This window comes from Plectropomus leopardus, chromosome 22 (genome assembly GCF_026936395.1).
Source record: "Plectropomus leopardus strain MGB_pleo_1.0 chromosome 22, ASM2693639v1, whole genome shotgun sequence".
NCBI classification, from domain to species: Eukaryota; Metazoa; Chordata; class Actinopteri; order Perciformes; family Serranidae; genus Plectropomus; species Plectropomus leopardus.
In genome coordinates, this window is record NC_142197.1 from 21,586,273 (window position 1) to 21,603,384 (window position 17,112).

The 17,112-nt window shown below is 39.9% G+C and overlaps 1 protein-coding gene across 2 annotated transcripts in view; it reads right to left on the bottom strand.

Annotated features, from left to right (window-relative positions):
- The window catches only part of LOC121961204 (anoctamin-4-like), a 45,758-nt gene extending 28,933 nt beyond the window's left edge, over window positions 1-16,825 (bottom strand). Inside the window, exons 1-3 of one of the 2 annotated variants that reach the window (XM_042511097.2) lie at window positions 16,255-16,825; window positions 12,619-12,693; window positions 1,908-2,129 (exon numbers count right to left, since the gene is read on the bottom strand). In XM_042511097.2, coding sequence (XP_042367031.1) covers window positions 1,908-2,129; window positions 12,619-12,693; window positions 16,255-16,474 — 517 coding nt within the window. In that variant the 5' untranslated portion in view covers window positions 16,475-16,825. Of the gene's footprint in view, window positions 1-506; window positions 880-1,907; window positions 2,130-12,618; window positions 12,694-16,254 lie in introns of those variants that run through there. The other variant, XM_088072501.1, reaches the window with a different exon arrangement.
- Between the last annotated feature and the right edge of the window lie 287 nt (window positions 16,826-17,112).

Genomic DNA, 17,112 nt, shown 5'->3' on the forward strand with positions numbered 1-17,112 from the left:
GGAAAGGGAAGGACGGGAGGTGATGGGGGTGTGATGTGTTGCTGAGGGGGTCGGGTTTCAGACACTTGTGTGGAAAAATCGTTCCATCTGGATGCTCCCATCATGCCCTACGGCGTAAGAGGGTTTTGGCTTGCTTGTTTTCCCTGACAGCAAGCAGTGGAGATTTTGCACCTGCCAACCTGCTACTGGTGCCTGGATGGCACGGTCGCAGCACACACATTTACCCACTTCCTCAGACATGACCCATTTCTGTGTCTTACAACTGGTGCAGGATGAAGAAGTAGAGTGAATGAAAAAAATGACATCCAAGAGACAGGAGAGAAAATGAGTGTGTGTGTGTGTGTGAAGGTCAAACGCTCGCATGGTCACAGGGAAGCGCGTGAGAGACATGAAGCAGTGTAGAGAGTGTGAGTAGGACAAAGCAACACATGAGCACTGCAGCAAAAAAAAAAAACAACACTGGTGAACAAGCTGCCTTCGCTTCAAGACAACTTGATATCACTCACCGTGTGAAGGTGGAGAGAGGGAGAGAGGCAGCTTCACCCCTCAGAGGGAAACAGAGGAGGGGGGTGCTTCCCAACCAGAGACGCAGCAGATGCCAAACAGCCAGAAGATTTGTCCCCACACACACACGCACACATACAGCGGTCACCCCTCCTCCCCCCCAGCCCCAGCGTGCAAATGACCTCACTGAGGAAAACAAACAAACACGACGTCCCACGAGGGAAACCAGCATCCCCACTTTTTACTCCTCATCACTGCGTCGCTCGATTCAGCATCATTATACACACACGCACAGAGCCCCACACAGATCTGTCATAGTGACGCCAAGAGCTCACAAACGCTGCCCAAGATCTTCTCTGGAGGAAAAAAACACAAGCATGAGCAGGATGTTTACAGTGAGAGAGAGAGAGAGAGAGAGAGAGAGGGATGGAGAGGAGGTGTGTGCTGTTCATCGGCATTCTTAATCAGTCTTCCCTGGCAGCCAATCAGAGGTTAAGCTGCTCTGACAGTGGCCAATCAGAAACAGGGCTGGTTGTGTCAATGCTGCTGTAGCCCAAAACAATGACAGTTGGCACCGCTGACAGTGTCAGTGTGAACCTCTTGATGGAGGCTCAAGGGCACACACACAGCACAGCTCACACACACATGAACTACTCAGTATTAAAGGATGGGTTCACATGTTCTCAGTTCTTATTTAATAAACTGAAACATGGAGCAACATCACTTTCACACACATCTAAACCTTTGAACCCTCAGCAAACTGATTTTCATTCAAAAATGTGGGAAAAAAGGCAATGAGCAACTTGAGCAAATTGCAAGAAAGTAGTAGATTTAGAAAATTATATTTTTAAAAAAGCTAAGAAAAATGTCCAGGAAACTATATTTTTTTAAGTAAAATATGTTAAATAAAGTTAGATATACTGTGAATAATTTCAGTCGGATTTCTGAGATGTGTTTGGGTAAGAGTGAAAAGAAGGTACCATAACCTGGTGCTGCTTTGAATAAAAATTTAAAAGTGAATTAATAATTGATGTTTTACGATGAACATAAAATTTAATTTTCATTGAAGAAAAGTAAAATAATGTTTGTGCATGCTATCAATTATAGTAACCACTTTGCAATGTTGATGGCAACCAGACCTGGCGTCTTATTGAGACCTGAGTTTATATTTTAAAACATGTAGCTGGTAAATAGTAAAAGGCACTCAGCATTTAAATGGGGCTCAGCTTTTACCTGGATTTTTACAGTACTCTTTGTTACATTTTATCTCCATTGCTTAATGCAGCCCCCAGACGGTTGATACACATGTACATATTTTCTCCGCAGAGGGCTTCCTCAACAAAATACAGTCACTTTGACTGTTCTGGTAGTTTAGAGCATGTGCTGTACTGCACTGTACGTACTTGTGCTGCTGTCGCAGAGCGTCTCCTGACTGGCGGAGGTGGGCAGCGGGGTGATTGACAGCGATGCGGGGCAGGACACTGGCTCCAGGTGCTCACTGATGGGCGGGACGGCCGAAGCCTCAGAGTGAACGCAGTCAGGACTGGGGAGATTCTGGCTGCTCGCTGGGAAAGGACTCTTCCAGTGAGAGAAGCCGATGGCCACTTGACCCCCGAGGTCAAACCCTGCAGAGGGACAACAATCAGAACAAAATGCATAAAACTAACAAGTGTCACAATAAAAGATGACACTGAATGTACTTCTTCTCCATCTATCAAAAATGAACATAGGGGGATCTCCTCCTCAACAATGTGACCTCTGACCTTTTATCCCTTTAAAACCTGAATAAATTGGTATCGTTTCCTTCAAAAACATGGCAAGAAGGCAACATCAACTTAACAAGACATAGCCCAAAAAGATTACAAAAAAGTAGTAGTAAAACATACACAATAAAATTACTTTTGAAAAAGCAAAAAACAAAAGAAGAAAAAAACAAAAACAAAAAAGAAAATGACATTTGAAAAGTGTTGAAAAATATATTTATCAATTTGTTATATGTTTTTCTGCAACATGATTTTAAATAGAAACTCTTTATTATTATAATTACAATTTTTGGACACTTCACAAGACATAGCCAAAAAATTGTAAAAAAAAAAAAAAGTTACAAGAAAATTATAAGCAAAAAAAGAGTTAATTTTTTTTTTAAATAATTAATTTTTAATTAATAAAAAAAATTACCAAAAAAAGTATTTATATATTTGTTATATTTTTCTATAACATAGTTTTAAATACACAATTAATTCTATTATATTATATTACATTACATTATATTATTTTTGAACGCAGCACAAGAAAATTTATGTCAATCCAGTTAATACTGGTAAATCCATAACAGTCCAGAGTCCAGCACATTAATCTCCTCAGCAATGTTGCCCTCTGGTGGTGAAAGCTGTGACCATCATTAAAACATCCAATTCCAGCTGTTGTCTGATGCAACTGCGTGCTGCAGGTGACAGTGAAGGTGTGCAGACAGCAGGAGGTGTTTCTTCGTCTAAGAGTCTTCATATTTTGCATGACCAATTATGTAAGACTGACACAAAATATGCATATTCTTCACTAAAATCATGTTTTTCATGTTTTTGCCCCCACATTTTTGCAGCTTTATATCAAAATGATTCCTAAATATGTGTAAGTTTTCAGGCAGAGGTTTGGTGGTGTGTGTGGTTGTGCTCAGACATGATGTGGAGCTGGAGTTTCTCAGTATCTCTCTGACAGAAGAAGAGCAAAGAGCAGCTTTCCTTCTCTGCTTCGTGAGGACTCTCAGACTGCTGAACCAGCTCGGCTCGCCTCCTACCTTCGATTTTGCCCTCAGAAGGCTTCTCTCTCGGTTTCACAAGGCCTCCGAGACTGGCGACCCAGCTCGGCTCAGCTCTGGGCTGAGCTCAGTGTCTCTGGCAGCTTGACGGGGCCAAACAAGGCCGTAAATTTTGTTTTGCTTCTTCTTCCAAACACACTGGGGGTAAAGTGGCACTCTAAATCCACCTCAATTTCTTTCCGTCAGTGTTGGCTTTAAAGTGGTCACACTTCAATTTTGTCTGATTTGGTACATTTGTACTTTGTTAAGATTGAACAGTCAGATGTTTTTCACCTGACCTTCACTGTCCCGAAGCATGATCATCTTCATTTTGGCCAAAAAAATTGAGTTTAAAGGTCAATTATTCACCTTGAAAATAGCACTCTGATAAAACACTTACTGGCAATATGATGATAAAAGCTACAAGATTTGGCTAAAAGCTCAAGAAAATGTGCATGGGATGTGTCAAATTACTATTTCCAAGCTCAATAATAATTATTGAAGCTCTAAATGTAAAAGCACTGTTTCCCATAATGCTTAACATAAACCATAACTTCTTCATAACTGCCAAGAGGTTTTGATACTGTAGCTGTGTTTTTGATGCAAATCTAGATTTCAGCATCATGAAACCCTGATTTCTGAACATGTTTTAGTTGTCTTTTTCGATCACTGGTTTGTGTGGTTTGGTCATGAGTTAGTAGTGGTTCTCTGAAGGCTCTGTTCTGTCACACGCATTTTAGATACTTGAAAACGCTGCCTGCGTGAATTCTTCTGATTTGCTTTTGTGTTTTTCAGTCTGACTCAGAGACTGCCAGTGCCAATGGCCCCTTTCTTACAAAATGTGTCATCCATTGTTACTCTGATTGTCACCGTGCTACATAAACATGAACCCCATTCATTTACCAGACCTGTTTATGCTTTCATCTGTTGTCACAGTTGAGTAGACTTTAACCACTTTGGCTTTTCTTTAACCTTAAATCTCAGTGTACCTGTTTCACTGGCAGCTCATGAGCAGCCAAGCATGCTTCAGACCCTTTATTCCTCCTTCCTTAATGAGAAGTCAGCTGCACATGGTCCACACTTCTGCATAATTATCCACTATTCATGCACATTCAGATTGTGAGAAACTTCTTGGGTTCCATGTTTATTTCATTTTGCACTCAAGGTTAAGGCAAATTCTAGTGCCATTGTCACTCATTGACTTGCAGTTATAGAATACCATTTAGATCAATATTAAATGAATGACTTAAAAAATATGATTGTAATTCATTACTGTTTTGGGGCTATTGCTTTGTTATGTTAGGGTTAGGGTATGTGGGAGAATCCTGTTCCATTATTCCAATATAACACAACATAAAGAGGTGAGAAATATAAGTCCCCTGAAAAAAAATAATGCAGAATTGTGAAATTAAAGTCCCCTGACAAAAAAAAAAGAAATAAAGAAAAATTGCGGGATAGTGAAATAAAATTCCCCTGAAAACTATTAATAAATTTGGACTTCTGAAATAAAAGCTACCTGAAATAAACGAATGTGGGATTTCAAATTAAAAGTCTCCTGAAATAAACAAATGTGAAATTATTAAGTAAAAGTCAATTTTGATAAATTCATTTAAAATTATAAAATAAAAATCCCTTAAATTTGATAAATGTCAAATTGTGAAATACAAAATCCCTTGAAAGTAATAAATGTGGAATTGTGAAATAAAGTCCCCCGAAAAATAAATAAAACTTAAAAACTATTTATTTATTAAACTAACGATTCATTTATATATCTGTGTTTACATTTATTTCATATCTATTGCCTTATGTATTTATTTCAGGTTTTAAAGCTGTCCCAATGTGATCTAGAGGTTTAAAAATCTCAGTAAAATATGAATGTATGGTAAACGTCACTGCTCACTGTCACCTTTTACTGTAAATCAGTTTGATTCAGTTTGGTAAATGACCTTTAAGATTGTGTGTAGATAGTTCAAATTAGGTTTTGAAAGTTATTTTTGCATACATGATCCTTATTCATTATCAGAACATATACAATGGATGCTTTGACTTTTTTCTCCTACACTGCCATTATGTAACACACCAGGGGGCAGGTGGGACTGAAGAACCCCCCCCTCCACCTCCACCTCCTGGTTTCCTGTGAAAGACAAAGCCCAGCAGATTTCAAAGGAGCATCAGCATCGAACAAACACGATCAATAGCAGAGTAGTGGAAGGCCTGGCAGTCCCAGCTGGCTCCTCACACACAGCACATTCAGCTGGAGGATAAATTTGGAGGTAAATCTGAGCTATACATCTCAGCTCAGCTAATTTACAACCTAAGATTCTCTTCAACAACAAAGGGGGTTTTCACACGACGGAGCTCGACCGCGTTAGGCCAGGCGTCACCGAAAAAAAATGTTTGTGCTCAAGTCAGCACTTATAACAACTGGAACGCAGAGATCTTTATTGCCCCTGAGGGGAATTTGTCTTGTGCAACACCCTGTGAACAAAATCCTGACAGCTGCTTGGAAATGATAGAAAAGAGGATGAATTTCTCTGTGAAAGTTTGCAAAAGAAAAGTAACACAGTTAAGCTGCGTACACATGGAATCCAGCAGACATTAGACCTGAGGTCGACCAATACTGGTTTTTCAAGGCTGATACTGATACTGATTATTAGTAGTTAATCAGGATGATTGGATATTTATATGTAGTAACTTGGCCAACGTTTCTAGTAATGAGGTAAATGTATGTAAAAGTAATCCCTGCGAGCAAAAACCTAAGGCTTCTGATCGTTCTGAACACTGTTTCCAAAAGTTTTTTCTACTCTGGCCACAGTATGACATCATAGTGCGCTGGAGTTTTTTTATATGGTCATCTGCTCCAGGCACACTTAAAAGGTACTGGACTGTCCCCGTCCAAACTGACCCCACTCTCCCCTACGGCAACACACAGAGAATTTCCCTGACATTAATAGGATTTATTTTTATGCTTCAAGGCTAAAAATCATGGAAGTAAAACTGTTTGTGTCTGTGCCTCTCCTGTGTGTTTTCCTTGTGTGTGTTTATGTGTGCATGTGTGTTCTTGGGCGTGGACACTCCTGCTCCTAAACTGGCACAGCTGATCTGGCAGCTGGCACACCTGATCTTCATCACTTATTAACTGCTGCAGCATATAAAACCCCGGCTCTCTGCTCAGACTTCCCCAGATCGTTTTGTCTGCCACACGGATAGCTCCCTTCTCCTGCCAAAGTAGTATTTTGCTCAGATCCCTTTGTTTTATTCCTGAATTTACTTTTTGTCTCCTTGTGCTCAGATTTATCTCCACCTGCCTGATCTCTCTCTGAAGTCAGCTCCCCGTTCCCACTCCTCAACCATTGAATCAGCCCAACAAACACTTGCCCTCCACCCTGCCCAAATCCAAGTTTGCAATGAGCCTTTTTAATCAGCTTTCTCAGTTTGTGTGCTGCCTTCTGGGTTAAGACTGCACAGACTACCAAGAACATAAGATCACAGTTCATTGTCATGTCAAGAAAACCTCTCATTTTCCTGTTTTAAGTTTGACAGTTTTAAAGCTCCAGAAGTTTTTTAAAATGCAGGTTTTCTCTCTGACTCCAAATTCCTATCAAGAAATAAGGACTAAGAAAAAATCATGGTTGAGCTAACCTGCTTTCTCTGAGCTGCATGGCTGTGGTTTGGTCAGATTTCACTGACAGTGGCCTCGCCAGATAACCCTGCAACTGCCATTACATTGTTATTGCTGAATCCTGATCTGTGCATTGAAATTTGTGACATCAAAATTTCCCACAAGAGCACTGCCTACTTGAACCAAGCGAGAAGAGCATAGACAATTAGAATTACTGCTTCATGGTTTTACGTCTGTGAAAACATGCTGTACACAATACACATGATCGTTACAATCAGCACAGTTTCAAGGTAGGTACCTAGATTAGGGTCACCAGTTCAATATCTGACCATATATCTCCCCTTCTGAGTAATGGCCAGAAATGTATTTTTGCAGAACATTATGATGTCACAGTCAAGTTGACATTTGGGATATATAGCATCATCACTTCATCATTTAACTTATCAGACATTTGTGCAAAATCTTGTCCAAATTACTGTACGAATTCTTAAGTTATGGCCAAAAACATGTTGGTAAAGTCACAGTGACCTTGATGTTTGGCCATCTAGTCCAAGTGGATGTTGATGCCAAATTTGAAGAAATTTCATCATGGCTTTCTTGAGATACCCCATTCACGAGAATTAGATGGATGCAGAGTCACAGCGACCTTGACATTCGACCACTAAAATCAGAATGTAATGAATCTTGAAAATGGTATAAACAATTGTTTCATGAAGTGGGCGCAAACGTTAGATTGTCCATTTCAAAGAGTTACAAAACTTGTGAGGCCATTTCAGATGCTTTTTTGGACATGAGCAATAAATGCTCTGCAAATGAACTCATGTTTAATGCCAGCAAAAATATGTTTTTAAAAGAAAGAAACCAAATTTGAAGAAATTCCCTCAAGGCCTTCTTGAGATGTCGCAATCAAGTTAATTAGACTGATGCAAGGTCACACTGACTTGACGTTTGAATACCACATTGTAAAAAGTTCATTATTGAGTCCAATTGGTTGTTTGTGCCAAATTTGAAGTAATTCCCTCTAGGCATTCTTAAGATATGCTTTATGAGAGTGGGACAAATAGAAAATGGAAAATGCTGTGTTATTGAAGCTGTCTGAGAAAAAATATACATAAAGCCTGGTGATAATGCAGTTCATGAAGCAATAAAATTATAAAGAGCAAGGCCAACAGACGGTCGACTGAGTGATTTTGGAACTCGATGAAACTTGATGTAGGTACATATAGTGTAACATAATTCATAAGAAGCCATAAAGATCTGCATTAAGCCAACGGTTCTCAACACCCCATGAAAGTCATCCGAAATGACAGAAGGGTTGGAGGTGGTAATCCACACCTGGCATGTATCCGAACGACCTCCAAAACTCACGGAGCGCGCAGCCTTTTTGGACATAGTGTGTCCTAAGCAATATCTATGTCGCAGTCATCAGAAAAAAAGTGCCCGCGTGGCTCTCTGAGGAGAGCGAGACCCAGATATGTAGCACTTCCACTTCCTGACAGCCTCAAAGGTAAGACAACAGATGCAGGTGCAGGTATCTGGGCTGCATGCTGCACTGTGCAATAACAAGTTTCAGCTCTGTGTCTGCAGTAATCTCTGAGAGGCTTGTGGTGGAAGTCCTTCAGGTTGATGTAGGGCTGGTGCGATGGGAATAGAAATCTAGAGTGTTTAATGTTTCCACTGTGTCGGAGTGTGTTTGCATTAAATCTAACAGTTCTAGCTTGTATACTAGATGGGACTGGAAAAATTGGAAATCGACCCAAACACTAATGGTTATAGATCCTCTTTAACAAGAAAAAACGATGTATATAAGAAGTCAGAAGGTGGCTCATTACATTAACATGGGGACCACAAGGCAATTCTTGATCGTTTATGTTGGAAATGTCCGTGTTTTCAAATTTTCTGGAGACAATAAAGAAGTCACCAGAAAATATGAAGTAGCTTACAAAGTTAAATAATCCCTTCCATCATGGTTATTATTTTTTTCCTTTTTATAACCGTGTTTACCAGTATGTGAAATGGATTTGTATAAACCCTAGCATGGGGTTCATGAGAAATTTCATTTACTTCAAAGTAGTTTGCAGTCATAGTGGGAAAAAAAGATGTAGCCACAGTGAGATCACCGTCAGCATATCCTCATACAACCAATCGTATGTTATCTTACGAATATGCATAATAATTTATACGATATGTAACAAATTAACACCCCACGAATGACACCACATACAAAACACTAAGTCACATACAAACATGTTTATTTCTGCTTTAAAGTTCTCCATTTTAACAACAGAGTAACTGGGGATTTTTTTCCATTTTGGAACCAGCCTCAAGTGGCCATCTGAGGAACTGCAGTTTTTGGTGCTTCTGCTTTGGCTACAGTTTTAAGCAGTGGTGGCTGCAGCTTGGAGGGATGTGATAAATCATGAAAAAAAGAGAACTTGTCCAAGGAATGAAAAAGATCTATTGTCTCATGAAGTGGGCACGATTATTCGATTTTCTGTTGAAAAGTTACAAACATTTTCAGATGCAGTCCCCCCAATTTCAGTGTTGGAGAATTGCAGAGAGGGGCTATATCAGGTGCTTTTTGAGCATGGGCAATGTCAATCCTCTGCAAATGGATTCATTTTTGATGTCAACAGAAATAAGTTTTTTAAAAAGAAAGAGAACGACACACTAGCTGATAAGACTGGTGGGAATCACCAAAGCCTCACACGATATTATCATGATACTTAAGTCACGATACAATGTTATTGTGATTTTAAATGTTAAGTAATGTACAGAGTATTGTGAAAACATTCACCACGTTAAATGTTCTTTTTTCTTTTTTTTATCTGATGAGATTAAGTTTTCAGTGTTCATCTCATCAAATCATTTTATTGCATTTATTGCACATGTATCCAGTGGATAGAAAAATTCATTAATTTTATTCTTCTAGTAGGCAACCAAAAGTTTAATTTGTATGTGCAATAATAATAATTTCTATGATAAAAAACAACGACCAGCATTGGTGTATCAATACAATATTGCCACGCAAAATATCATAGTACTTTGCTGTATCAATTTTCCGTCACATCTGAGCATTAGCAATGTCTATCCTTATTTCTTAATGACAATAAAATGAGTTTTAAAAGAAAGAACTAGGACACTTTAGCTTATAATAAAACTGACAAATGTCTATAATAACTTCAATATACTTCTGTTTTATATACAACCTGAAGTTCGCTGATATCCTTTTAAAATTCACAGAATAAACCTGATAACCAAAAAGCAGCATCAGCACAACCCTGAGAAACACTCCCTCAGTATAGCTACTGCCCAAGACATGAATTCAATCATTTCCAGGGATGCAACAGAAAAAAATGAGCATGTTCATAGCTCCTAGAAATGTCTCTTCTCAGATGCCAAAACATCGCATATATTAGTGACAAAAAAAAAAGCTAAATTGAGTTGACTCTCAGTTCTAGGGATGTGTATTGCTGTTAACGGTCAGTGCTGTAGAGGTTTCAGCAAGGTGCATTTGATTGTTTTTCATGTCATCCATCAGCGAATCCCTGCTTGAGGGTGAAGATTAGCTCTGTCTATCAGCTGCACAACAGCAATCAATTCCTACAACAAGGAAGCAGGGTGGAACTGATGGAAGATAATAATCGATTATAACTTTTAAGAACCTATGGTGATGCTGACTAGTATTTTCCTCTGAAACAAAGGCTGGGGCTTTTAAATCGTGGCACACTAACTTTTTGATGTCAGAGTGCGGGGCAAGACTATAGATCTTTCCCTTTGTAAAAACCAAGTGGGTGAGTCTCAACGGTCCAAAACTCTCCCTCAGCACTTCATTAGTTTTATTTTTTTATATTTTATTTAGCACAGAGAGAAGACATGAACACCTGCATGCAGCAGCCGCAGCAAGGCCTCAGCTGAACCCACAGTATTAACTGTCACAGCCTCCAGCATACTGCCTCTCCCACTAACCAGGCTGCAACATTCATCGAAAAACTGTCAAAAGCCAAGGTCTGAATATTGCAAAAAGCAGGAGGTTGCAATTTTATGACAGACAGGGAAATTATTTCAGACAGCTTCGTCAACAGCGCACTATTTCATGTCACCGGCTCCTGACTTACAGACAAAGTAACATGTCAGGGGAGATCTTTAATTTTCTTACCGCTTAGCAAATTCAACATTTAATCCCCCCCCCGCACGCCGTCAGAGAGCTTAGATTTGACAGCACCCTACTGTACTGCAGTAAGTTCTCTAAAATGTTACTGTAATACATCACTACCCCACTCACACCGCGCTGCTGTTTTTATCACACACATTCACATGCTTAGTTAGATGGTCATTTTTCTTCCATTTGCTGCTTCAATTTTTTTGTTAAGTCACGTCAATTTTGAGCAGGCTTAAAAGCAATGCTGCAGACTGTTCCCATTGTCACCAGAAAATGTGATTAGGACAGAGATCTTCCCCAAGACACCTTCGGGACAAAAGGATGCAGTAAACTCCCTATCAATGCTGTTTCCCTGATGATGCTACATTGCAAACAACACATCTGTGTTAAAATCAGCAGGGGGAGAGCTAATTCTTTTAATTTTCTTGATTTTCCTCTTGAAATTCTAGTAGCAACATTTTAAGTGGGGTTGCAAGTTGCAGCACATCAACACAGCAGTTGATGTATTCAGTCAATGGCTTTTCTATCACTGCACCAGTCTGAAGTGTGCTGGAAGTGGAAATAAACTCTTGCTTGACTGAGGTGATCATGGTACATTTCGTCTTCTTCTGTGTGCTGACAGGCACATAAAGTATAATGGTTTTATGTAAATCTGTTTGAGAGTGATACCCTCTTGAATCCATGGCCACTAGGTATGGTGGTTATCTACCTTTTAATACCATCATACCTTCCTGAAATTTCACTGGGGTATACAGTATATGTTTGTGTAACCAACGAATTCGCTACTTGCCCCAAGCTCCCTCAGCTTTTGCATAACTGCATAACAAATAAAGATGAAAAACTCACAAAATGCAAAAGAATCTATATTTTTTTACAACTATTTTCCTTATTAAACAGAGAAATACAATTGCGCACCTTTTTATATTCAAAGTTTCTCTCTTGCACTCACCTGCGTTTAGCTTAACTGCCTTGTAAACACTCAGTGATACACACGTCATTCAAACTCAACAGACACAAAATAAAACTTACTAAAACTGTCTTGGTTGGTTTTCTTAATTATTTAGTTAGTTGGTCCACTGTTCCAACATTCACCAATTAACGTTTGGTGAAATAAGCCCTTAATTCACAGAGTCAGATGTAAAAATATTCAGTTTTCCTCATGTTCTCTCTCTCTGCTGTTGCAGGCCGGCTGTTTACAGTCCTGTAAAGCTATCCACACCACCAGCAGCTGTCTGTTCCACCAGCAAAGACAGACCTCTGGTGGTGGTGCTGTGCACAACGCCTCATGGAAAGAGAAGCACCTGTATTTTTGACGGTGTTGAAAATCATACAGTTTAAATTTTTAAAATACCCTGGTATACCACAATACTGTGGTATCGCCCAAGCCTAATGACCACTACTATGGTCTTTCTCTTTTATAGGAATTTAATTTTTAAGTACAAATTTATAATTTCCACATATACATAATTTTCAAAACATGCTTTTTTTAAAAAAAAAACAAAACTGCAAGATATGCCTTAAACAAAGCGCACTTACCGATGGTGATTTGACTGACACAGCTGTAGAAGGTCCCTGAAGAGGCATTGTAGCTGCTACTGCTGGGCTCACGGTCTATGACAGATAGCGAGATCACACATACGGCACGTCATGACACTCTTTTATCCAACTTACAGTGCAACAACAGCATTGATTTTCAGCAGAGGTGACCATTATAGTTTTAGTTACCTTTGTAGCTGTTACTTTTGTAATGGATACCTACAGCAAAAGTTTTTCTGTTTCATATGTCCTACACTTCCAAATGTGTCCATTAAGCCTAGTGCTGTTCCAGGGGGCTTGAGAAAAGCCATGACCCTGCAGCGTTACAGAAATGAAACTCCTAATCCTGGAATGTTAGTGCCCTGCTCTGCACATCAAACCACACAAGGGGAAAAACCCTTGACCTTGGCAGAAGTTAGAAAATAAAATCCATGAGTCTGGCAGCTTTTATGCCTTAGTCTACCAATTTATGATAGGAATGAAATCATCCACTGCAAATAAAATTCATAACACTAGCAGAGAATGAGCCCATAACCCTGGAAGACTTACAGGAAGAGAACCATTCACTAACTCTGACAGTGTCTAGGGAATAAGGCCTCAAGCTCTGCAGGAGTTGTTGTTTGTAGCTTACTGTTAGGGACTCAAATCTTCATTTACAACCCCTAACCCTTTGATTAATGGGCTAGAACATAGCGATTCAATTTCACAGTAACTATCCTTTCTGATAACTGTTAGGTCAGTGTAGCACAATAAAAAATACATATGGTATGTGGTTGAGATGCACACTGAAATTCTTGCAACTTCACTGGCACACAACCATGACTACATGCATGGGCAGATTATGAGACAATGAACCCCTGCGCACAGATATATAAAAAGAGAGGGACACAGAATTTGTGACGGTTTTGCCTCATTTTAAATGTTCATCTGTGTTTTTCTGTAGTTATTATGCATCTTATTGTACTTTTGTTTCTTTCTGAAGTAACTTTGGGTCTTTTTAAAGCTGTGTGTCTCTTTGTGGTTGTTTTACCCATTTTTGTAGTCATTTTGTGTCTCTTTAATGTTCCTTTTTATCTTTTTGTACTTACTTACTTACAATCAGCTTTTGGCTTAATAAATAATAGGAACCCACAGAATGTAAAGACAAGTAATATTCTCAAACATATTTTCCTTATTATACATGAAATACAACTGAACACCTTTTGAATTTAACTTTCTCTCGGTCATGGAAGACGGACGAGGCGTAATTGCCTCCGTAATTCATCATAAAATACACTGAAATCAAACTCAGCAGAAACAAAATAAAATGTAACTAAACCATCCTGGTTTGGTCAAAATAAACTCATAATTCACCAAGTTAGGTGTAAAAAACAGGCTGTTATTCCCCACTGTCTCTCTGCCTGCCGGCCGCCATCTGTTTGCCGTCGTATAACTCCTTCCTGTAACTGCTGCCTGTTTCACCAGTAGAGACTGGAAACTGAGCTCTGGTGGTGACGCCAAAAGGTGTAGTAGGATTTAGGATCATCTTAAAATGTAATTTTTCTTAAACTACATTTAAGAAAAATGACAATAAAGTTACCTTTTACCTTTTACCTTATGGTTGTGCACTTCATACAATGAGTTTAATACAAAAAGGAGCACGTGTATTTATACGTTTTTTTTTTTTAAAAAAACATACCTTTGGGATTTCTAATACTCTGGCATGCCATAATACTGTGATACTGCCCAAGCCTAGTTAGAAGTGCTGTTGAAATATATACACCATTTGGTTATTGATTACACCACACTTTTGGAGCGCAGGGCATACTCTGGGCACAGACGGAGCAGCAAACATCAGGCGCGGTAAAAGTTAAACTTAACCATTAATTACACTTGGTCTAAAAGTTTGCTTTCAATTGCTTGTGTAGCAGCTCCTCCTCTCATCCAATGATCTGATCAGATCAGCTCTGACCAGATCGTTTAATCAATCATCCAACCCGCCACTCAAACGCCTCAAACTGCTGCTGAGGAAAACAAGAGGTTATGATGTGGTCTGCCCGTGTTTATGGACCCACAAAAATAATGCTAACCCCAACCCAAGAAAGGGACAGACACAAGATAAATATACAGTGCTTAATCACTTAAATGACTTGATGAGAAACACTGCATTCCATCACTGAGCTTCCAGTGATAGCAAGAAACTGAAGGGCTAATTTGGAAGTTATCAAGGGAGATAGAGGTTAAATGATTAATCTGCCTCAGCAGAGGAAAAGTCTTCCTGTGGCACTGCAGCCACCACTTCAAGGGACCGCTTAACATTTTTTTTGGCATCAGACTCAAAGCTGAATACAAATGCTTTTGCTCATTTAGCAGCTTTTGTAGAAAACTCTTATTTCCTTATTCTCTAATCTAACACCTACAGCCGCATCAAAGAAGAGCAACTACAGCACAGCAGTTCATCACTGACTGGAAATCTTTTCAGCGCATAAGCTCGCACATTTTCTTCCCTGTTATCAAGTATCATTTATTGCCCAAGTTATAGGAAGTCAGCAAAGCTAAACTTACCGTACCTAACCTCATGAGCAGTGACATCCAGAATTTATAATCAGATGGTGGTTTAACAATGTTTTACATTACTCCTGCTTTGTGTACAAAGTCAGTTCACTCACAAAGAGGCTCATTCACTATCTTAAATGACTGTAGCAGCTTCACAGGTTGACAGATGGACTGCCATTTTATTGTGAGCAGCAGATAAGCAGCAATATATTGTGATGCAGCAGCGCTGCTTCTAGATGATCTTTTCACCTTCAGGCAGTTGCAATTTGAAAATGAAGTGTGTGTGCGTGTGTGTGTGCGTGTGTGTGTGTGTGTGTGTGTGTGTGTGTGTGTGGTAAACACAGACCACAAAAGTTTCAAGTCAGATGTTCTCACATAAGGAGCTTAAACTCCTGGCAACAGAAAATTAAATATTTCTAAGGGACTGTACTTGTCAGAGAGCAGGGGTGTGACTTTTTTGTTTTACGTGACTCTTCCCGGATAAAAATGGATTTGTAGCTCCTCGAAATCTTTCTTTCAGCTCCCTGTGTGACTGAAGGAATATGAATAACCCTCCAAAATATATTATTATTACATATTTCACAGTTGGTGTCATTTTTGACATTTTCTAAAGAAAACGTGCCTTTAAAACCCACTTTCCGGTTTGGGAGGTACTTAGGTAAGGTAAACATAAAATACAACCATTTTAAGTTAAATCTCCCTCCCTTCATCCAAATTAAAAATTATATCTCTCTCCCCAATGCTTAATAAAATAGTGCCTCCCTTGTTTTACACCACCTTCCTCACCTCTCATAAATAATGAACCGTCCCTAAATGAAACTATTCTGTTGAGGACTTCAGTGGTACCTATAAACCAGTTTAAAAGCATCTGCCATAAGACTGGACAGACTAGTTAATTTATCTGGTTCAATTCATAACTTACTGAGGGAGATGTACCTAATTTGGAGCATTTTGGAGCGCCACACCCTCATTCCAGCCCAAGCTCAGCAGTTAAGTGAGGGTAAACTGATGCTGCCATACCAACCACGCATGTAATGCCACATGACATAAAAAGTCATGTTCCTGTTTTCTGGTCCCACATGCTGCATATGAAGCCTTTACCTGCGGATCCGGAGGACAGGCGCGTCGCGATGGCGCGGCGAGGACTGCGCGGACTCCCCGGACAAACCCGCACCACCTCTTCTTGACATTGTAAACAGATGACCTCCTGATTTTCTCCGACCCTGCTGCAGCCCATGTGCTCCCCCCCGGCCTGGATCTTCATGCCTGCGCTCATCTGACGGACCAGTCGCATGTCAGCTCCTGCCTCATGCTCCAGCATCCTCCTCACCGGCGGTGGTCACAGTTATTACGCATGGCTTCGGCGTATGGAGGCAACGACTTGTACTGTACCTAAAGCATCCCAAAACTCCACCCACTGCACTAGCATCCAAGCGCTGTTTATTTCATAAGCAGTCCGCCTGCAGCGGCTCACCTCCGCTCCATGTCAGCCTGTCCAGGATCGTGTCGTGGTTGATGTTGCAGTCTTTACGCACGACTGCAGGCGTGGCTGCTTCACGTGCTTGGTCAGGTCGCAGTGTGGGAAAATAAGCGGTATCGAGATAAAAAAAAAATGCGTATTATAAGCTCTTTATTAAGTACCACTGAGATGCGGTGGATTCCAGAGACAATTTTACTGCAACAGCAATTTAATGAAAATTCCACACAGTACTTTCGAATAACTACAAGTTCGCCAGAAGACCACAGAGATACAGTTATCATAGCAGTGGCGCCCCCAAGAGGGAGCTGGAGGGGCATGGCACCCTAATACTTAAATTTCAAAATATTATGTCTTAAAGAGGCTGTGGTGCAAAGTTAGTGGTCATTTGTGAAACTAGAGAGCCAAAGCCAACCATAGAGTGCCCCAGAAATGATGCTAAAACCTGGAAATGAGTTAGCATTTAGCACTTCTGGTTTCCT